At 40.0% G+C, this 23734-nt stretch overlaps 1 protein-coding gene across 2 annotated transcripts in view; it reads left to right on the top strand.

Moving 5' to 3' along the window:
• Nucleotides 1–1547: 1547 nt before the first annotated feature.
• Nucleotides 1548–23734, top strand: part of XKR6 (XK related 6) — a 319338-nt gene continuing 297151 nt past the window's right edge. For both annotated transcript variants that reach the window (XM_054508679.2, XM_054508680.2), the window contains exon 1: nt 1548–2804. In XM_054508679.2, coding sequence (XP_054364654.1) covers nt 2035–2804 — 770 coding nt within the window. In that variant the 5' untranslated portion in view covers nt 1548–2034. The remainder of the gene's footprint in view (nt 2805–23734) is intronic.

Below are 23734 nucleotides of genomic sequence, written 5' to 3' on the forward strand. Positions count from 1 at the left end.
CGTAGGAACAAAGAGGCTTAAATCATAAAATGAAATAAAAGGATACGGTTATGTGACTTGTTTCCAAAAGTAGATTTTGGAATTACTTCTCGCCTTTTCCCCTTACCTCCCTCCCCAGTGGCTGGGGTAAAAATTCTCTATGAGTTCTTTCTTTGACAGAGAGAGAGAACACAGGCAAGAAGAGCGGGAGAGGGAGAAGCAGGCTTCCCCCCGAGCAGAGGGCTCGATGCGGGTCTCGATGCGGGGCTCGATGCGGGGCTCGATCCCGGGACCTGGGGATCATGACCTGAGCCGAAGGCAGACGCTTAGCCACTGAGCCATCCAGGCGGCCCTCTATGAGTACTTTCTATAAAGTCTTTATAGTATTTACCTTAACATAAATACTCATGAAAAGTTGTGTCCTAAAATATGGAATCCTTGTTTGCCCTGCCACCCAATTAACTAGGTGCTATAGTGTTAAATACCATATACCTCAAAATAATACTGAAAATTTCAAAGGCACCTTTCTTCCACAGAACTTCAGTGCAAATACTACCTAATTTGTCCTCAGCATTCCAAAGAAAATTATGGTATTCTTAGGTTTCACTGAAGAGAGTAGACAGAATCAGAAAAAATGAGTATGACAATCTGGTGAGGTTAAGGAGAGAATTCAGGGTTTAAAACATTTTTTTTTCTTTTTTTTTTACTTCAATATGTTTCTTTCACTTGATCAGTGACAACTGTAACCATGTAGTTTGCTTTGTCTGGCTTCAAATATATTTTCACTAGAAGATCATTGTAATTTAAATCCACTCAGTGGTGCTTCGCTTTTGTAATTTGTTAAGATTAAGTAGTGTACCTTGCACCTGTTTTAATGATATCGCACATTGATAACATTTTCACTCATTTAAAGCCATGTTTACTGATACAGTTTTAGCACCAAAAAAATTCTAAAAGGCAGGCTTCACACATTCAAATAACTTGAACAAGTAATTGATATAGCTTAAACCCTGGCTAGTTCTGAATTTTACAAATTAAGGTCACATAATTTTAAAATCATGTACTTAAAAAGTTGGTAGAAATACATTCCAGTGATGAAGAAAATATTCAAGGTCACTAATGCCAATTCAATCTTCGCTCCGACGTTCAAGACGCATAGGCTGACTTTCAACTGGACTTTGGAGTTTTCTTAAGGGAATGATGGAAACTTTATTACTAAAGATGGTAAAGTCGTCAGTGACAAGAAAATCAGGGGGTCAACAGAGGAGGGAAGGTGTCCAAATACAAGTGAGAATCAGTAAGTTGTATGTGGGAATCTAAACTGACTTATGTAATTTCTCAAGACCCCCCCAAATAAGAAAAGAGTAAGAGAATTTTGAAAGGGAAAAAAAAACCCTCAAACAACCAAAGAGGTGAGACACAGCCATTTTGATGTTGGGGGGGGTGCCTAACTACTCAATGAGGTCATCCTATCTCCCGGAAGTGACACGTAATCACCTGCTTTGCACTAGCTCCGCCCCTTCCCTCAGATGTCCCGCCCCTCCGCCAGCAGCCGGGAGCGTGTTAGGGGGCGTTTCTCCAGGAGCAAAGCTGTGAGCTGCGACGCTGAGGAAGGGGACCCCAAAACGTCTGGCACTGCCCCCTCCAGGGATCACTTTGGACCGCATCACTCGGCCCAGCGGGATTCAGAAACGCCGAGGGGTCAACCTGATGGGTTTCGGGGTCAACGGAAGAGGGGAAGGGGAGCCCTGGCGGGGAGAACCCCCCGGTCCCCCGCCCAGCAGCTGAGGCACAGGAGGGCGGCCATCTTGGCCGGGAGGGTAGGGCTGGGGAGCTGCGGGCGCCGTGCGATTGGGGGGCTCGCCCGGAAGTGACGCCAACTACCCGGAAGCGGAGGGGGTTCCCTGGCCCACTCCCCCCTCGTTCGTTTGCTCCCCCGCTTCCTCCCCGCCCCCCTTCCTCTCCATTCGTTTCCCCCCCTCCCCGTTCCCTGCCTTCTTCCCCCCCCCACCCGTCCCTCCCCCCCCAACCTCCGGAGCTGGGAAGAGAGTCAAGATGGCGGCGAAATCCGATGGCGGTGGCGTGGGGGTGGGCTTCGCCCAGCTGCACAACCTGGACGAGGCGGTGGGCAGCGGCGGCGAGGAGGACGGGGAGCCCGGGGGAGGCGGCTGCGGCGGCGGCGGCGACGGCAGCGAGCCCGGCGAGAGCAGCTCGCTGCACATCTGCCACTGCTGCAACACCTCCTCGTGCTACTGGGGCTGCCGCTCCGCCTGCCTGCGCTCCCTCCTGGGCAGGAAGCCGCGCCGCAGCGCCGCCGCCGCCGCCGCCGACGGGGGGGACCAGCCGCTGCAGCCGCCCGCGGCCGCCGGCGCAGACCACGACCACCCGACGCCTGCCACTCGGCCGGAACCGTCGCCGCCGCAGGTGGAGCGGCCGTGGCTCGACTGCCTGTGGATCGTGCTGGCGCTGCTGGTCTTCTTCGGGGACGTGGGCACCGACCTGTGGCTGGCCCTCGACTACTACCGCAAGGGGGACTACGTCTTCTTCGGGCTGACCCTCTTCTTCGTGCTGGTGCCGTCGCTGCTGGTGCAGAGCCTGAGCTTCCGCTGGTTCGTGCAGGACTACACGGGCGGCGGGCTGGGCGCCGTGGAGGGGCTCAGCAGCCGGGGCCCCCCCATGATGGGGGCCGGCTACGGTCACGGCGCGGCCCGCGGCGGCCCGGGCGTGGGGGGCACGGCCACGCCGGGGGCGCAGCGCCTGTGCCGCCTCTCCGTGTGGATCTGGCAGTCGGTCATCCACCTGCTGCAGATGGGGCAGGTGTGGAGGTAAGAGCACTGCGGGGGTGGGGGTGGGGGCGGGGGCCTGGGCAGCCGGCCCTGCGGAGGGCCCCGCGGGCGAGGCCAGAGCCCTCCGAGCGCGTTTCGGCCTCGAGGTGCCTCGCAGTTGGGCTCCTCGGACGGGTCTGGCCCGGGGTCTTGAAGGAGGGGTTTGCCGCGCACTTCCCCTGGCGTCTCAAAAAGACCATCGTTTTGATCTGGATTCCTGGCCACGCCTTTTGGCCCTGGGAGGCCCCAGTCCCGCTGTTTGTCTGTCTTGTTCCCTGGTTCGCACTTACCCGAGACCCTGCCTCATCCTTTCCTTTCCTCACATCTCTGTAGACCTTTGTATTCCCGTTGTCCCTTTCCCCTGTATCCCAAGGTAACCAGCCGTTAGCGCTTTTTATCTACACCCCAGCTCGTCTCCTGGGGGGAACCTTCCTTCTTCCAGCCGGTTTTGCACTCGGTTTTGTCCCCCGGTGAGACATCTTCCCCTCTTCCCCCGTCTTCTCTCCGCAGTGGCCTGTGTTGGGGCCCTGCCTCTCCTTTTAGCGCTCCTTTATTCCACGCCCCCCCCCCCTGCAATCCCATCCCCTGCAAATGACTCCAAACCGCTGCCCTCCTTGAAGGGAAAACGACTTTTTTTTTTCTTTTTTTTTTTTTGTTGGATTAGACGTGCCCTTTTCTTGGTGACAGGTAAAATTGTGTAGTGTCTGGTGGGCGTAAGGGTTTGTTTTTAACTCTCATCTCCAGAAAGTCAATTAGCCACCTGGACACCTATTCCGGAGGAACATTGTTTTCGGTAGCCAGGCCAGTGCGTAGGTGATTTATGTTTACACAAGCCCAAGCTTGGCCCTGCGGCCCTTTTCTCTTTTGTAAATTTCCCCTGTGCCTGGTGGGTCCCTCAAAAACCACTTGCATATGTTCTTTTGGCTACTAACCTTAACTGGCTAAACTAAGGAAGTGATCCCGTTAAAATCTTGGTAAATCTGTGCCCTCCAACTTAAATCAGCTTGAGTGTATTCTGGAAACTGAGTTTGTAGGTAAACATTGCAAGAGAAACAAATCTGAACTGAAGATAAATTACACAGAGCTCTTCAGGTACATTGCTTCTGTGAGAAGACATTTTGCCTAGACTGCCCAGAGTTCTGCACCTGGTATAGGAGATTTTAGTTCTCTGTATTTCAGTTAACCGAGATGTACTTAGGTTAACTGAGGTAAAAGTTGATTACTTTTTGAATTGTTTGTCCAGATCTCTCTTCACAGTTTTAAATAAAAACGTTTCAGAAAGCAGGGGGTTGAATTAAGTCAAATCATGAGAGTGAATGCAAGAACTTTGTCCTATAGAATTTATATGCAAATTAAGGGTGGAGGAATGAGTGAGTGGTTCCTGATTTTCCTGGTACTCCCAGGCTTGTTTATTGGTCTTCCTAGATTGAACCAAGCAGCTTCCCCCCCCCCCCCCCCCCCCCCCCCCCCCCCCCCCCCCGCCCAGCTGTATTTGTCTGCAAATAGTTGGTTTCCTGCTGATAAGTTTATAACAAGGGGGTAGGGGGATAAAATAGGAAAAAAAAAGATTGGTTAACTTTTGGTAATTGTGAGTGTAGCTTGGGGTCAAGTAAAATTTTGAAACATGTGTTGAATTTGAAATCTTAAATCTAAAAACATCCCTTAACACCCAAATCCATATTGAATCAAAGGTAGTGTGTTTGATACTGGGGATACTTTTTTTGATTTCTTGCAGGTTGATAAGATGCAAAAAGAATGAAGGGGGAGAGGGACAAGAAGAATGGGGAAGAGAAAGATTTTGAAATACTAGTAAAATTTAACAGCATATATTTAGTAACTACATTTCTTCTAAACAAGCTAAAGTCTATCTCTGCCTGTCTTCCGACTCCTAAGTGTAGGCAGTCAGAATCTTGGTGTCAGGTTAAAGTTCCTGAGAGAATTGTTTCTAATGTCTTCCATCCTAGATATTTATTAGCAGTAAGCTTTTTGGACATAATGAAATGGAGTTCAGTTTCACAAATTTTGTAGGCAGAACAATTCCCCCCCGCTGACCTCAATTGTATTTGGGCAAAGTAAGAAGTCCAGATTTTGGAACAAGCTGAAAAGTACATTTTAAGTGTAAATTTAGGTTTTATAGTTGTTTAAAATAGGGTAGTGTATTTCTTTCCCAGATATTCATTGAACTTTCAAGATTTGTGGTGGCATACAAATGTATTTTAAAAAGATGCCTGTGATTTTACTATGTTTAAATTTTTTTTCAAGATTAGAATATATGTCTAAATATTTCATAAAGTTTTGAAAGTATAAAGTATTCAAAGGTATGTGAATTCAGTTAAGTTATTCCAACATAGCTATACTTCAACAGAAATACTTGCTAAAGAAGGAATTATTTATTTCAATTTTTTTCAGAAAGCTGGTTTTGCTTGAAATATTCCAGGAGCAGGGTCTGCTCTTTACTACTTGCTAGGCATGTGGCTTACATGCAGATCATTCATATGAAGTGCTTTAGAGAAAGATTTTTATCTTTGTTTTTGTTTGAATTTCTTGGCAAACTTATTTATCAGTGTGTATAACTGTACATCATCTCGGTTTTTACTGCAGATTTTTTGGGGTTACAGTTGTTCCCTTAATTATATTTGCTACTTAAATTTTGCTGTTTCATGTGGTCATGTGAAAGAAAGGTTAAGGCCTAGGAATTATATCACTGATTTGGGCCACATTTCTAAGAAAAGATACTGGGAAAGTTGTATTTTGTTAAAACTGATTCCACTAAACCACAATACTGTCTCTTCACATGCCCCCTCCCCTTTTTTTTTTAAACGTAAATTTTCTGACTCTTGCTTGGACAAGTCTCAGTGCTCATTTAAGAGAATTTAGTTTTGGCGCCTGGGTGGCTCAGTTGGTTAAGCGACTGCCTTCGGCTCAGGTCATGATCCCGGAGTCCCGGGATTGAGTCCCACATCGGGCTCCCTGCTCAGCAGGGAGTCTGCTTCTCCCTCTGACCCTCCTCCCTCTCATGCTCTCTGTCTCTCGTTCTCTCTGTCTCAAATAAATAAATAAAATCTTTAAAAAAAAAAAAGAGAATTTAGTTTTCCTTGATAGCAAGGTGGTAAACTTCTCTGTGTGATGCCTTACCTGTCAAGATGGAGCATGTTTGATAGCTGTTTCACCAAATGAGTTTACAGAATATAAGAAAATATTTTTGGCTAGGCCAGAATTGGAGCATGGAAGAATAGTTGTCTGTAGGATGATTTGGTTTCATGACCCTCCTTTTGCACAGTATTAGTGTGTGATTAAGGTCTATTTAATGCATGCTTTACCCTCACTAATTACTTAGCTGTAGCTTACGGTGTAGCTTTATATGCTCTATTTTTCAGGTGCTTTTCCCAGGGATAGAAGGTATATGAGTCACTCGTAACAGGAATATGAGTCACACTGGGCTTCAGTTTAGTGAAAGTGTTGTTATTAGAAAGTGTGATCATTTTCTTGGAGGGTTAGACCTTAGAAAACAGTTTGATTTCGTTTGCATATTTGCACTGTTAAGTTTTTTCTTTCAGTGTATTGGCCTTTCTTTGCTTCTGTGCTACCTTCAGAGGGTGGTGAGTGTGTTGGCACTTCTCTGCAGTCGTGAAACAACAGTTCTTTGACTGAAATTTCATCTCATGTCATGATCTCCCAGCCAGATCATTAATCTCTCTTATTTATTTTTATGAGTGTGTTTACACCCTTCTATTTCACAAAGTAAAAGAGGAATTTATGTAAAATCTTAATAGTATCAGCTGTTTTTAAAGTGAACATCAGCCGCCCTTTCTCTTGGGAGATGTGGGGTGGAGGGTTGCCTTCAAGGGAGAAGAAAGCAAAAGGCGTTTCACATATCCTAATGGCCCCATCAAATCTATGAACAGTCACAAACTTTGTTTTCCCCAATTTTTTATTTTCTTCAAGATTTATTTATTTATTTGTTTGGGGGGGGGGATGGGAGGGGAGGGAGCACCAAGAGGGGCAGAGGGAGAGGGAAAGAGAAACTTTAGTAAACTCACTGAGCATGAAGCCCTACACAGGGCCCGATCTCACCCCTGAGATCATGACTTGAGCCAAAACCAAGAGTCAGATGGTTAAATGACTGTGCCACCAGCCCCCCCCCCCCCCATTTTTTTGCTTTAAGACTGGCATAATGTAGAGACAGAGCTCTGTGAATCAGCAAATGTTGCTAGGCTGGTGAAGATGCTTTATCATTACTCCTTCTTCACCCCCCCCCCCCCATATATAGGAATACTAGACATATTAAGGGCTGAATCTTTTGGGATAGTGGTTCTTAACTTTGGCTGAGAATAGACCTACTATAGCTTTCAAGAAGAAAAAGAACATACTGAAGGTCCCAGGGTGGGACCCACGCAAGCTTATTTTTAGAAGCTCCACAGGTAATTACATGGGCAGCCAGGCTTGAGAAACACTTTCAGAATTGTTTCAGTTCATACCATTTGGAGATTGTTGTTGGATTTGTGTTCTTATGATTGAACAATTGGGAATGGAATGATGTACTATTAAGGTTGGTTCCTGGACACACTGTAACAAAAAAGACTTACCTTGGAAACATGAGTGTCTGAAACAGTATTTGGAGCTGTTGCAAGTGTATGTACTTGTGATACTTTTGTTTTTTTTCTTGAGCTGAGTATGGATCTTACTCTAAAAGGATTCCTAAATTGAAAGCAGTCTTCAGTAAATGTAGCGCACTTCTTTACTTGTGTGTGATCCAAGTAGTACTTTATGATTATGTTGCATGTAAAAGGTATATTAATTTTAATTTTGAAATGATTCTCAGGTAGGCTTGAGGTAAACATAACTGGGCTTACAAGAGGTGTTGGACTAAGTGATCTATAATGTTCTTCTAGCTCTAAGATTTTGTGATTTAGGAATGGAAATGTTATCTTAGAAGTAAGGAAATTTCATTCGTATGGTGCCAGAGTACCAGTCACAGTGAGATGAAGATTGTATACATGTATTTGTGTGCGTGTGTGTGTGTGTGTAGGTAGGTGGCTTTATATATCTGCTTATTACTAGATGGCATCTCAGTATTTTAAAAATAACTTTTTTTTTAATTTTATCTATAAGTTTAATGGCATTGTTTCAAAAGAAACTCAGGGGATTTTTTTGAGGGTAAACTTAAGAAAAATTGATCTGAGAAAGGTAAATGTTTTTGTGTAATCAAAAAAATCTTGTTGGGGTGCCTGGGTGGCTCAGTTGGTTAAGCGACTGCCTTCGGCTCAGGTCATGATCCTGGAGTCCCGGGATCGAGTCCCACATCAGGCTCCCTGCTCAGCAGGGAGTCTGCTTCTCCCTCTGACCCTCCTCCCTCTCATGCTGTCTCTCATTCTCTCTCTCGCACATAAATAAAAATCTTAAAAAAAAAAAAAAATCTTGTTGCAAAATGTTGAGACTTACCAGAAAAAATCAGAAAAGGGATGTGTCAAAAAGGGTCAATAATTAGAACAATGTGTGGCTGGCAGAGGAATTAGGCACATAGATAGTGAAGCAGAATAAAGACTAAAGTAAATAAACAGGTTTGTGGGAATTAAGCAGATAGATAATAAAGCATTTCTAATCTAATGGAAAAGGGGTTATTTAACAAATGATACTGGGGCAAACGACTACCAACATGGGGGAAGAATTGATCTCTACGTTATATAAACAACACTTCTAAAAGAATTAAAGATGTAAACAGAAGATATTAAACCTAAAGGAAAACGTAGGATAATAATTTTATAATTTTGCAGTGGGCAAGCCCCTTTGATTCCATCAAAGAAAAAAAAAAGGACAGCTATAACAGCGTAAAGTTGTCTCATCTAGTCCTCCTTACCCCTTCCCACCACCTGAAAAATCATAGAAATACATGATGAGGGGAGGAGTTGTATATTTAGATAAAGAACCACTTCCTGAAGGAGAATGACTATGAAGAGAGCCATCTCTGAAGAGTATTTCTCATTTTTGACAGATTAGAAAAAGTAATACTTGACATTTATGGTGACTTTTCAAGGGAAGGTGATGAAAAAAATGGCATGCTTTGAGTAACATTACAACTAGTGATGAAGGATAGGATTTCCAGAATGATCCAGAAACAAAGCATCAGACTCTGTATGACAGAAGTCTAGCATTCTGGAAATCTGGTAGGCACATGTCAGAAGTTACAAGCAGTTCATTTCTGTCTTTTAACATTATTTGCTTTGATTTTGCAAACTTTATCTAAAGGTAGGCTTATGTAACTGATAAATTCTGGACTATTGCAAACTGTGTCTTACATGTCGTTGCCATTTTCACCCTGAGCTGGTTGCTTTACAGTGTTCTCTGCAACAAGTTTATGGCTAACACTTACTCCCCATGATGTTCTATTTACCTATTTCTTCTAGTTAGAATTCTGTTTACCTATTTTCTTCTAGTTAGAATTCTGGATTTCTTATTTGTCTCGAAAAGTTAAAATTTAAAAAAAGTCATGAACATATAGCCTCATTTTAAAAAGTTCAGTGACTTTTGACATTTGGTTAAAGACAACCCACTATTGTTATTGGAGATTTTTTTTTTTTAAAGGACAAGACATCCATAGCATGGTATAAAGGGAACACTGGAGTTAAGAAATCATAGTTTATCATTCTGCAAGTTACAAAAAAAATCTTCGGCCTTAATTTTCTCATATTTATCAAATGAGGAGTTGAAGGTAGTGATTTTTAAGGTCCCTTCAATTTTGAAAAGTTTATTATGCTATAGATATTAGCACTCTGAAGTTGTAAAGAAAAAAATTCATGCTTTAGTTAGAACAAATAAAATATTTAAAAATATATAGATTTCCCAGGAACTGTTTTGAAATTTTACCAGGTGTTATTTTGATGTACTAAACACATTCTCATTATTTTCAATAACTTTGCTACCTGTAGAGGCATTTTATATCTTTCTGTAGTTAATGTTAAAATTTATCGAAGTTTAGACTTTCTGAGAAATGTGTTGTGCTGGTTTAGTTGCTGATTTTGTGAATTTACAATTTCAGCTAAAATTAGTCTTTTTAAAATGTCCATTCTTTGTAATCATCTGTTTTAAATTTTTTACTGTTAGATTAAGCTAAAGCAATGCATATCTCTAAGTTATATATTTTGGAGGTATTTTGAATTGCTTACTAAGATTAATTTCTTTACTGGGGAGGAGCCTCAAGATCACCATCTGCAATTTATTATTTGGTATGTATTCTCTAACTTCGAAAAACTAGTGTTTGTAAAAATTTTTTTTTTTAATGATAGCTTCCATGTCAGTTGTGAGCTGTTTCAGGAAATAATTCTAATGGAATTTTGTTTTTGTTTTTCTTAGATTAAGGTATAGGTACTTTTTTGGTTCCAGATGTATTTCTTTCTTTCTTTCTTTCTTTCTTTCTTTCTTTCTTTCTTTCTTTCTTTCTTTCTTTCTTTCTTTCTTTCTTTCTTTTCTTTCTTTCTTTCTTTCTTTCTTTCTTTCTTTCTTTCTTTTCTTTCAGATTTTTATTTATTTATTTAATTGACAGAGAGAGAGAGACAGCGAGAGAGGGAATACAAGCAGGGTGACTGGGAGAGGGAGAAGCAGGCTTCCCGCTGAGCAGGGAGCCCGATGCGGGGCTCAATCCCAGGACCCTGGGATCATGACCTGAGCCGAAGGCAGTCGCTTAACCGACTGAGCCACCCAGGCACCCCCCAGATGTATTTTGGGTTTTGCTTGGAGGTCTCACTGAATATTGTTACAATGACATTGATACATTTCTAGTTAAGATTCAACTTTAGATTTTTCTTTATGTCTAATGTGGGTAGATCTTGGTATATTACATTATTTTAACACATCTTAAAACAAACCATTATATCCTAAGGTATTTTACATATTGCTAACAAAGTTTCTTATATATCACTTTTATTTTGAGATACCAGTTTTTAAAATAACTTTTTAATCAAAGAATAATTGACATACAGTGTTTCATTAATTTCAGGTATACAACAGAATAATTTGATATCTCTGCTGTACATTACATTTCTGTGTCACATGTATTTATAACGGGAAGATTGTGCTCTTAATCCCCTTCACCTATATTATCCATCTCTGTTCTCTGTATCTGAGCCTTTTTCTGTTTTGTTTTTTAGATTCCACATATATAAGTGAAATCATTGACTTACTTCCTTAGCATAATACCTTAAGGTCCATCCATGTTGTCACAAATGGCAAGATTTCATTTTTTATGGCTGGGTAATACACCACATCTTGTCTATCCATTCATCTATTGATGGATACTTGGCTATTGTAAATAATCCTCTAATGAACATAGGGATGTATATGTCTTTTCAAGATGTTTTTGTTTCGTAGTGTTTTTGTTTTCTTTGGATGCATACCTAGAACTAGAAGTGCTGGATTACATGATAGTTGTTTTTATTTTTATTTTTTTGTTCTTAATTCTTTGGGGAACCTCTGTACTGTTTTCCACAGTGGCTGCACCAATTTACATTCCTACCAACAGTGCATGAGGGTTCCCTTTTCTCCACATCCTCACCAACACTTGTTTTTTCTTGTCTTTTTGATAATAACCATTCTAACAGGCGTGAGGTGATACCTCATTGTGGTTTTAATTTGCATTTCCCTGATGATTAGTGAAATTGCTCATCTTTTCCTGTGCCTGTTGGCCATCTGTGTGTCTTTGGAAAAATGTCTATTCAGGGCCTCTATTTTTTAATTGAAGTGTTTGTTTATTTATCTTTTTTAATATTAAGTTGTAGGAGTTCTTTATATATTTTAGATGTTAGCCCCTTATTGACTATATCATTTGTGACTATCTTCTCTCGTTGCCTTTTCATTTTGTTGGTGGTTTCCATTGCTGTGTAAAAGCCTTTTAGTTTGATGTAGTCCTCTTTATACAAAAGCTTTTTAGTTTGTTGTAATCAAAACTTTTGAGTGCAATATTTTGGGTTTTTTTTTTTTTTAAGATTTTATTTATTTGCGAGAGAGAGAATGAGAGACAGAGAACATGAGAGAGAGGAGGGTCATGGGAGAAGCAGACTCCCCGCCGAGGAGGGAGCCTGATGCGGGACTCGATCCTGGGACTGCAGGATCATGACCTGAGCAGAAGGCAGTTGCTTCACCAACTGAGCCACCCAGGCGCCCGTTTTTTTTTTTTTTTTTTTAATTGTGAGGATGCCATTTCTGTTTTATTTTGGTTATTAATTTATAGAGCATGGACTATATGCTCATTACCCACTTCTAGGAAGAAATTTGAATATTCAGTTCACAGAAAGATAAGCAAGTTTTTTTTTACAGCACTCTTGGGAGGGAAGTAGAGTTGATTATTATTGTTTACCTTGGGGAGATGCTCTCAAGGAATCATAGGTACATGAAATAGAAACTTTCTCTTTCAACCATTATGCCCCCTTCTCAGTCCATCCTAAATATACTGGGCACATGAAGAAAGATGGCAAAGGTGAGGAAGATACCAAATCCATGGCTTGGGAAGCCTGCCAATAAAATAGAGCTGGCAGGGAATTAACCCAAGCCCTTCCAGACAGCAGACACACTCTACTTTGTTCTTCAGCTGTGTTTCTTAGAGTGGTCAGAGAACATCTTGTATTTTAGGATAGGCCCATGGCTAGTTAAAATGCAGATTTGTGGGCTTACTACACTACATGCTTAAGGAATTAGAGTCTTAGGGAGTTGGGCCGGGGAATGTGTATTTTTTCTTGTCTTCATTATGGAAACTTTTAAGCATACAGAGAAATAGAAAGGATAATATATTGAACACCTGTTACCATCTACCTGGTTTCAGTAACTAACATAGATATCTTTGTCAGCGTGTGTTTGTGTATGTAACATATTATGAGATTGCACCTCTCTATACTTCAAATACTAAATAATTACTATAATTTTACATAGCTGTAATACCATTATGCCATCTAAGAAAATTAACAATAATTCAGTAATTATTCCATAATGTTACAAAATCATGTAATAGCTGCTTCATATTCACATTTGCCTATTTGTCCCCAAAACAATTTCTTTTATAGGTTTTCTCCCCTCCAAACAGGGATTTAATAAAAATTCACACATTGCGGGGCGCCTGGGTGGCTCAGTTGGTTAAGCAACTGCCTTCGGCTCAGGTCATGATCCCGGAGTCCCGGGATCGAGTCCCACGTCAGGCTCCCTGCTCAGCAGGGAGTCTGCTTCTCCCTCTGGCCCTCCTCCCTCTCATGCTCTCTGTCTCTCATTCTCTCTCTCGCAAATAAATAAAATCTTAAAAAAAAAAAAATTCACACATTGCTTTTGTTTCTGTGACTCTAGAACAATTCTCTTAATTTTTTTTTTCCCCCTCATGACATTGACTTTTGCAGAGTCTAGGCCAGTTCTCGTATGTTCTGTATTTTGGATTGCTTAATTGTTTTTTCCAAGTGTCGTCTGACTTACTTGTTGTCTGGGTAAACTTGAAGGTGCGTCTAGGTGCTTGGTTTTATTCAGGCTACATATTTTCACCCCAAATACTGCTTCCTACTTCTTATTTGCATTATATCAGTAGGCACATGTTCCTGGTTTGTTGCACTATTAGTGATGCTAAGTTTTATCTTCTGGTTAAGATCCTGACTGCCAGATTTTTCTGTATAAAGGTACATTTTCCCCTTTGCAATCAGTAATTCGTGGGGTAATAGTTTGGCAAGGTGTCAGTGTTCTGTTTCCTAGCAACCTTTTACCTACTAGCATTAGCCATTGAAAATCCTTGCCTGTTATCAATTATGAAATTGTTGGTGTGAGGTGGAATTTGTATTTTAAACAAGCTCCCTAGTAATTCCTACCGTCTTTATTTTTATTTATTTGTTTATTTTCTAAAAGATTTTACTTATTTATTTGAGAGAGAGAGCGACAGCAAGAACACCAGCCAGGGGAAGGGGCAGAGGGAGAAGCAGACTCCTCGCTGAATAGGTAGCCTGCCATCACGGGGCTCCATCCCAGGACTCCGAGATCATGACCTGAGCTGAAGTTAGATGCTTAATCCACTGAGCCACCCAGGCAACCCTCTTATCTTCTTTAAAGTTTGAGAGCCATTGCTCTAGTGGAATCAGTACTTGAGAGTAAAAAAACAAAAATCTGTCCTGAAGAAGTTAGTATGAATCTGGGCCCTGATGGGTTTTCAATGGGTTTTCAGTAGACAGAGTTTAAGCATCATGCTAGTTTTGGAGGAACAAAATTAAAGCATGTCCCATGTGTTTCTCATATGTAGTAGCAATCAGTTGAGGTAAGGACTAACAGAGGTATGTATAAACTATTACTATGTATGATTAAAATTAATGGAGGGTGGAGGAGTGGTATAGAAATTACTAAGGAGGAAAGGAAATTCTATTGAAAATTCTGTTTTTACAAACAGTGCTTATTTAAATTTTAATGAGTTTTGGGCCCATTTTACAGATGAAGAAATGGGTTTAGAGAGGTTAATCTGATATTACTGGTAACTAACTGGAGAAAGGTTTTGAAGGCAGATCTCACTGATGACAAAAATATGTGCAGTTTTCTTCATCAGACTTCTCTTGTAATGATCAGAAGTCTGTTCTCACTAATTACTTTGCTTTGGGACTTTGCTGTTTGGCTTATTGAAAGTGGAGAAATGATATTCTTGAACCACTGGGGCCTCTTGATGTAAAGCTAAGGTCCTCTGAGACCTCTGATTTCTAGTCTAATGTATTAAACTCTGCAGAGGATGGGGTAGGCAGGTAGTTGATTGTAACTGCTAATGTGATTTGAGCAACTGAGTAGTACCATTAGGTCTATATCCTTAGGAAATTATTTTCCGTACTTCCCCCTAATCTCTTTCTCAGGGAAGATGCACCTTCCATCCCTGTGATTTCCACATTACAGAAAGGACTATGTAGGGTTGGCCACACCCTCTTGGCCCCTCTTTATCCTTGCGGGTCCCACCTAATGCTGCACCTGTATGTTGGTTCTTTGGTGACCTGTTGGTCACCGAGAGCAGCAGCTCTTAAGATCCCTAAGAATATAAAGCAGTTGTTTCCAAACTTTGGATGTGCATTGGAATCACCTGGGAGTTGGATATCTGAGTACCACCATTACAGATGATGATCCAGTAGGTCTGGGAGGGCCTTGAAATCTATATTTTAAAAGCCCTTGTGTTCACAAAGTTCCTCCAGCAGTGTACAGAGATGAGAACCACAGTTGTATAGGCTGCTTTTTACCAATATTTGCAGTGGTAGTTTGCAAGGAGAGGAGTTTCTGTTAGAATCGCTTGGGAAGCTTGTTATATAAACTTAAGCACCGGGCATACTAGAACTAGAGGGGTAGAATGTATAAAGGAAGCTGTGATGATGATTTTAATGATCACACCAGTATTTAAACAATCTCTGATTGGACCTTACTCTTAGTTGGAATGGGTTGGTAAAAGTGTGTATTAATCAAATAGTAGCTGGATTTGCCATATGTCATGGCATATGGATTGCCATATACTAAAGATGTAGAATATTGTAAATATATTTAACTTTAAAACTGTACGGCATATAATTGACTATTCCTTTGATTCAGAAGCTTCTTTGGAGGTTTGAAGTCTTCCGGATCATTATTAACGTGAATTACCACTGCTGGTGTTTCAGAAGTGACAGGTGAGAGTGGTGTTGGGGAGATTGATATCCAGTCCAGAGTGAATTTCATTGTCTCAAATTCTCAGAAATGTTCTATTTGTTGAAATCAGTGTCAAGGATAGGATTCCTAAAAAGAAACTGGTGAACGAAGGGTAGAAGTGACCTAAAAGGTATTAAAGGGGTGTCATTCTAGACAGGAATGAAGGAAGCAGAGAAGAAAAATGACTTAACTGCATTTTGCTTGATAGATTTGTGGGCAGAGGGTGGATAACTAGGGGAGGGGATAGGAAGGGGTCCTGTAGTGTTTTACTTTGTCACCCCATGTTGGTAGGATATCAATCAGTACAGTGGACAGGACACCTAAATCTGCACATACCTAAATAACATCCCTTCAGGCTCCCATCTGGGAATGCACTGTGGCAGTGGTGAGAAAACTCAGGCTCCTTGTAGCTGGGAAGTTTGGGGTCAGAAGTCCTAGGGGAGGCAATGGCTGATAGGGATGGGACACAGAGTATATGGGCAGGCACGGTGTAGACCGGACTAGATCCTCTCATTTTGGATCAAAATGAGCAAAACTCCCAAATCTGTCATTTTGCTTGGTTGGAGTTGTTGCAAGTTGGAGTAGTCAACTAAATAGTAGTCAACTAAATAGTAGTTCTAAAGAGCCTTGTCTATGTAGGATGCTGCCATTTTGCCTTCTTTAAGGCAGTTTTCATCAGAGTTGACTCTGAAAGAGAAGATTATGCCTTCTAAAAAGGAAATTATATTTTCAAAATTTAAGCAATTTCATATGGTTTCGCTTAGACCTAGTAGGTGATGGTGTACCTTTGGATTGGAAGAAAAGAGAAGCTATCTAAAGGATTTATTACTCTGTTTGCAGATTAAACAAAAGTTGTTAAAACAAAGCTGAAGTTAAAAGCAATTACATTGTAAATTTGGAAAAAGAGAGAGTTGGAATGTATAGCATTTGTGGACTGTATTTGTGGTTTTCCCTGTTAGGGCCCACAGAATTTTTAGGTAGTTTTTTAAATGTAGCAGTCTGGGACTAAATGAGATGGTATTTGTCAGGCATGTTAAAGGATTTCGAATGGGGGTGCCGTGAAGTTGGATTTTGCCTGTTTGCTTGGCATGTGCAGTTCACTTTCTCAATTGGTGACACGCTCATATCTAATGTAATGTGATATATACGTTCCTGAGAAACCTCTCATTCTGCAAAAATTCACACACTAAAACTAACAACTGTGAAGAAAATAGGATTAAGGCTAGACTACTTACAACTGTGGAACTTTGTGACCAGAGCACTAACAAAAACAGTGACAGTCCAGATAAAAAACACCAGCACAGTAGTAGGGGTGACATTTGTACTCCACACCAAGATGATTCTCGGCCTCATTTTACCCTGGGACATGTTTTTCTTGGATATGTAAATTTCTTGTAGCTACTGGCTTCTACTGGAGGCCAGTTTCACCATAATTAAAGGTGTGATGTAAGGTATAGCCTTCGTGTGTGTTCACTGCATCACAAGGTGTAGTGGTAAGCATGGTGGGTACTGAAGCCGCTAAAGCAACCACCACTGTTTGTTCCAAAGGAAGGTGAGACTCTGGGAAGAGTCTCACCAGTTTTCTTAAAAGTCTTCATTTTGTTTTTCCTTCCACGTTTTTCTCATCATTTGTGAAAAATCTTGCCCTTGATAGCTTCAAAACATTAACCTGCTGGGAAAAATCACTCATGAACCAACAGTACTTTCCCATTACACTGTTGTCATTCCCATTTTGCCAGTCAAGTGTGACGGAATCCATGTTACAGAGGCATGCATTTTGCCATAACTGACATATTTTTGAATCTGACGGTGTCAAGGTGCAGCGCTTGAAAATACCAAGGTTCTACTGTTTTGGAAATTTCTAGTTTTGAAGATACCAGTGCTTCAAGGTTAAGTGAAATTTATTACCCTTCTCATGCTTTGTTGGCCCTTCCATACAATAAAGAAGTGAAGAGGGGCTATTTTAATCCCTTTTGAAATGTCTGCTTCTGTAATATAGTCATTGGATGGAATCTGGTAATGTCTCAATGCCGCATCATTTGAACTACACATGTGGAGCAGGAATGGTTTTAAATTTTGGTTCATTTGAGATGTGGTTATAGTGGGCTCTTAAATTAAAATTCATCAGAGCATTCAGTAAACAGAAAAGGGAGCAACAGAGGCCAGTTGTCAAGGAAAAGACTGATGGCTAGAGTAAATAGACGGCTTTCCACAGTATAAACATGCCGTTTTCATAGAGTTGTTTGTTTTTTTTTTTAAAGGATGATTGGGAGAATTTCCAAATTAAGTAGAAGTGAGTTAAATGTGAAAGGCAGCAAATATACAACATTTATGTTAGTGACTGTTACAGCTTGTTTCCTCAGTAACTGTAGTAACAAAAATTTCAGTGGCTGAACACAGTAGAGATGTATTGTCTCCTGTGGGTGGTCCTGACTGATAGTGGCTTTGACATCCTTTAGGGACTCAACCCTCTCAGCATTCAGCCAGTGAAAGAAAAGAGGATATGGAGAAAGCAGAATTCCTTACCAGAAGTTCTACCTTGAAGTGACACACAGCGCTTGTGCTGACGGTCCATTGTGAAGAACTAGCCCTGAGGCTGTAACCAGATCAGGGGAGGCTGGGAAATGTAGTCCTGCCCAGGCAACAGCTTTGTACCCCAGAAGAAGCAGCTTACATTTGGGTGCACAGCCTCAGAAAGAAAGAATTTTATGCTTAAACCAGGTATCCTTCAGATTAATGGTGTGCGTGTGTGTGTGTGTGTTTGTGATGTAAATTACTATTGATTAAAGTATAGAAGAGATCATTTCTTTTTAGAACTTTGATTTATGTTTTAATTCAATATTTTAGGATTCGTGAGCCATATCAGGCCTCTGTCTCATTGTACCCTTTAAAAATGTAAAAACTATCCTTAGCCTGAGGGTCATATAGAAACAGGCCAACTCAATTGGTCAGGTAAAATAAGTAACTATTTAAATTAATCTTTAAAAATAACTAAGTTCAGACATTTTAAGTGTGACCCATACTAAATACACTAAATTGAAATATAATGAAATAATAGGACCAGAGTTTTAAATAATGTTTTTTCAGGTGAAATTTAATTGAGGCAAAAATGGCCCTTATAAACTGAATAAAAAATGTTGTGGCCCTATATCTAACCTTTGTCAGTGTTTCAACTTTTAAAAAATAGTTCATCTGTATGGGGATTAACATAATAAAATTTAAAAAAAATGTACCATAAAAAAATAAATATGTAATGTTAAAAAAAGATAGTTCATCTGATTTAGGACAGTTTGGGGTCTTGATACGTGAACACAGCTGATATAACTTGACAAAAGCCATTTCCCGCCAATTTGGGGACCTTTTGGGGGCACTGTTCTCCTATAAGTACCCCTGAAAGTCACTTGTCTTTCATCTATTAATTGTAGAGACCTAAATATATGTGTAAAATTGATACTTAATTTGGAATTTTATGTTAAGCCTTTATATTACTAAAATTCTAGATTCTATTTGTTAACCACTGGGGATGGATTAAAATTATCTAAAAATTCCTTACAAATTTGTTGAGGCATCTAAATATGATTCAGTGTAAAACTCAAACTAAAATGTTTTCATTGAAGCATGTCTCTATGTTTTATAAGTTCTTATTGAAAGCCATAAAATATTTTAAAGATAGAACCCATTACTCTAGTATTGAAGGTTTAACAGTCACCTGTTTTAAGATACTTATTCTGTTAATTCCAAATATTATTTAGGCTACATTTTCTGGTATTCTTTCTTTTTTTTTAAAGATTTTTTTATTTATTTGAGAGAGAGAGAGAGAGCGAGCAGGGGGAGGGGCAAAAGAGACGATCCCAAACTCCACGCTGAGTGCGGAGCCTGATGCAGGGGATCCCAGGACCCTGAGAGATCATGACCTGAGGCAAAATCAGTAGTCGTCCTCTTAACCGACTGAGCCACCCAGAAGCCCCTCTGGTATTCTGCTTTTAAAAATTAGGTTATTAAAACATTAAAATAATAAATATGTGTTTTATTTAGAGGCTATTTAATAATTAAAGTTCCTCTACATAATATCACCACCTGTTGAGACTGTATGAGGAGTCTAGATGAAGTTTCTTGTTTTTTCTACGAAGTCAGCATCTGTGACCTGTATGGCTAATAAGTAATTAATATCTTCTCAGACTATTATACTTGAGTGATAAAACTGCAAATTAGAATTAGAATAAAAACTATACACGAAAACCTTTAACAGAAGCTATATGGTGTTATAGGTCAACTGCACATTATGTGAGATAAAACTTTTGTCCTGTTGACCTTATTAATATAATTTTAATACTTTCAGTATATTTATTTATATTATCTGGAGTTGATTTAGTCTTCCTCCCACTATTTCATCTATTGTAGCCAGGCGATATGACCCAGAGTACAAACAAACCAGACTCCCCAGTATTGTATAAAAGCCACTGGGTGACCCTTTCTGAGCTTAATCAAAATAAGTACTGTTACATCCATGCATTCCAGAATGTAATACTGCTGCAGATATTATAATACTTACACTGTGTTTAAAAGCTTATTCACAAGCCTTTTCAGTTTTTAATTCATAAGTTCACTTTTGGGTGGACTCTGCAAAATTATACTTAGTGGCATTATAGTAATGGTAACACAGATCTTAGGGAACTCTTGTCAAGGCCAAATAAACAATGAATTGTTTAACCTCACGTAGTACTCTTGATTGACACAGATACAATCTTGAATAATAATTTTTAAAAAATTGAGCAAATAACACCTCACCACCCCCATTAGAACAGCTACAGTAAAAAACAAAACAAAAAAACAAAAACAAAACCAAATAAAAACAACAACAACCCAAAAGACAAGTATTGGTGAGGATGTGGAGAAACTGGGACCCTTGTATGCTGTTGGGAATGTAAAATAGTGCAACTGTATGGAAAACAGTATGGTGATTCCTCAGAAAATTAAATGTAGATTTATATGTGATCGAGCAATTCCGTTTCTGATTATATACCCAAAAGAACTGAAAACAGGGACTTGAAGAGATATTTATACACCTGTGTTCAGAGCAGCATTATTTATAATAGCCAAAAGATGGAAGCAGTCCCAGTGTCCCCATATGGATAGACTGGATAAACAAAATGTAGCATGTACATAGAATATTACTCAGCCTGACAAATGAAGGAAATTCTGACACATGCTACAACATGGATGAACCTTGAGGACATTTATATCCTAAGTGATATAAGCCAGGAGCAAAAGGACAGACACTGTCTGATTCCACTTCTGTGAGGTACCTAAAATAGTACAGTTCATAGAGACAGAATGTAGAGTGGTGGTTGCCAGGGGCTGGTGGGGAGGGAGGAATAGGAGATTAGGTACAGTTTCAGTTTGAGAAGATGAAGAGAGTTCTGTGGATGGATGCTGGTGGTGGTTGCCCAGCACCATGAATATATTTCATACCACTGTACACTTAAAAATGGGTAAGATGGTAAATTTTATGTTAAGTATATTTTATCGCAGTTAAAAAAAAAATCAACAAGCCTTTCAGATATTTTCATCTCTTTCTAGGCTTACAACTTAAAACATACAAACAAATGAATAAACGAACAAAATCTTTCTCTTCCTTGCCCAGGACGGTTGCCGGTTTAAAAAACAAAAGCAGTACTAATACTGTCGTCCTGGCCAACCCATTCAGCTTATGGCATACCTCTTATTAGTCTTTTAGCCAGACTGTCCAGCTGGCGACTGGTCTCGCTTGTGTTACCTAAAAATATTTAAAAACTGGTCACTTCCATAGCACAGTGTGATCATCGTTAGGTAAAAAGTTAGTCCTGGTGTCATCTTCCACAATGACACCTGTAGTGTCAGATTTGAAAAAGAGTACCCCAGTGTTATTATTATATCTGAAATTACTCCAGTAAAAAATGGATAGTATTTTAAATCAAAAGAGTGCTCTTCCAACTTCTCCCTCCTATGGCATGACCTGTGGTCATGAGGCTCAGCACTGCCTAATGAGGGCCAAGGGAGCCAGTAGAGCCTGGGCCTTCAGAGCGTGCCTCCTGGAGCCAGAGTGAATGGTCTCAGGCTTGCCTCAGACCAGTTGTTAATTTGGGCAAATTATTTAACTTAACCTCTCTGTTTCTGACCTCCTTCATAGGTAAAATACTGCTTATTTTGGGTACAAAGATCAGGAACAGCTTTATGGAGGAGGAGATTATTACTACCTTATGTGGTTGTTTGAGAATTAGTAGTTAATATATATGAAACCTGAGAATAGCACTTGATATATAGTAAGTGCTCACTATGTAAGTGTTTGATATTAACAGCTTTTTCCGCCTGGCCCAGAGTATTGAGGATTGTACTTGGCATTGATAAGGTTCTACCTGGCCAAATTTTCCTCCTTTATCCAGCCCTTTTTCTATACATATCTAAGTACCTTGCTTAGGTGTTCAAAGTAAATTCTCCGAAGATGTAATAATGCCAAAGCAGTTATAAATATGTATGTGTTAAATGCCCATTCTTATTGTAAATGAAACCAAGGAGAGAACTATAGTCACTTTGTAATTTATTTACCTTTGGTAAATGCTGGTATAAAAATTGGGTTACGTATATTCAAGAATAAAATTAGGCAGGCATGTCTTCTGATATAAAGGTCAAAAACATCTAACACCAAAAAATCTAAACGTGAGCTTTTTTAAAGAAAAAATGTTGTAGCACCTGGCTGGCTCAGTCACTGGCTTGGGGTTGTAGGTTCAAGCCCCACGCTGGGTGTAGAGATTACTTAAAAATAAAGTCTTAAAAAAAAAAAAAAAGAAAAAATGTTACTGCAACATATTATCATGCATGTATAAACTTTTGATGGAAAAAGAGCTTATCACCCTTTAGTTGATAAGGAGAATATTGGGTATAAATGGTTTAACTATGCAACAACCCTTTAAAATCATCTCAGCAAGGAAAGATGTTAACCACCCATTTTGTAACCTTTCTAAACAACATTATTGACAGATCTTAATTCTCTGAACCTGCTGCTGCTGGATCAAAGACCTTCAATGGTCCCTCTTCATTCACAGAACATACCCCAAACTTTTAAATAGTGTCTTGGAGTCTTTTCAGTTGTCACAGCTGGAGAGTGCCACCTGCATCTAGCGCGTTGAAGCAAGGGATGCTACTAAACATTCTGCAGTGCACAGAACAGTTCTTTGCAACAAAGAATTCTGTATGCAAGTCTAAAACATAGAGTGCCAATGTTGAGAAACCCCCACCTAGTCAGCCCTTTGTATTGTTCTGTTCAAGTTCTAACAATTTTTTTATGACCTCTTTCAATTGTTACTTCTTCCATGAAAATGGGTCCAGGTCTGTCCATTCAAAGAATCACTCTTGACTGTGAACTTTGTTAGGGAAAGTACTTTTGGTACTTAGAATTTTAATTTTTTTCATCTTATTTATAATTTGTTCTTCTCTCCCTTACTCCTTGAAGAGTAGGTTCTATGTCTGATTCATACTCATTTTTTGCGAAGAAATGTGTATATAGTAGGGTGTGCTACTTGTTTGAAAGAATGAATAAACATGGCATTAAAGCATTGCATGGTGTTGACACAGGGCAACTAAGCCACATGCAACTGAATGATAGATATTGAGTACATCAGAAGATGGGCGTAAGGGGAGTCTCTGAACATGCAGCCTGAGTCAGGCTTCAGTGAGGGGTAGGATTTCAACACCAGGTGATGCAAATATAAGTCTAAATACACGGACGCACACACACACACGAAATATTTTCATTCTGATGCTGCCAACTTGGGTTTGCTTGTGACAGTTCCCCAGGGTCTGGTTGGCTCAGGTGGTGGTTTGAATCGCTTGCCTTTGAAATCTTAAATGAACCATAGTGGCTTATTTTAATCTGTTTTCTGTGTTTGGTGGCTAAAGTCTAGGTGTCCAGTAGGAATTAGTAAGTTAATAATCAGTTACTTGCTTTTTATAAAGGAGGCATCTGTCAACTTGTAGTCCTGTCAACCTTGGTTGGGTTTTCTCCAGCTAGATGCCTGTTCTTTGGGCTACTGGACTCCTGTGGGCTCAGACAGAACCAAGGCTACTCAGAAAATGGAGAATTAAATAAGGAAGTGTTCATCTATACTTCAGCAATTGTCTTTTAAGGGCCTTGTCTCAATTTTATTTATAGCCCAAATTACAGTAAAACTAGAAGTTTTCTATTTGATCCAAGCTCTTCCCTCATTTCTTTCTTTTTTTTTTAACCTTTCAGA

The sequence above is a fragment of the Mirounga angustirostris genome, unplaced genomic scaffold (assembly GCF_029215605.1).
Source record: "Mirounga angustirostris isolate CCGP_5_RB_7025 unplaced genomic scaffold, mMirAng1.0.hap1 SCAF_2, whole genome shotgun sequence".
Lineage (NCBI taxonomy): Eukaryota > Metazoa > Chordata > Mammalia > Carnivora > Phocidae > Mirounga > Mirounga angustirostris.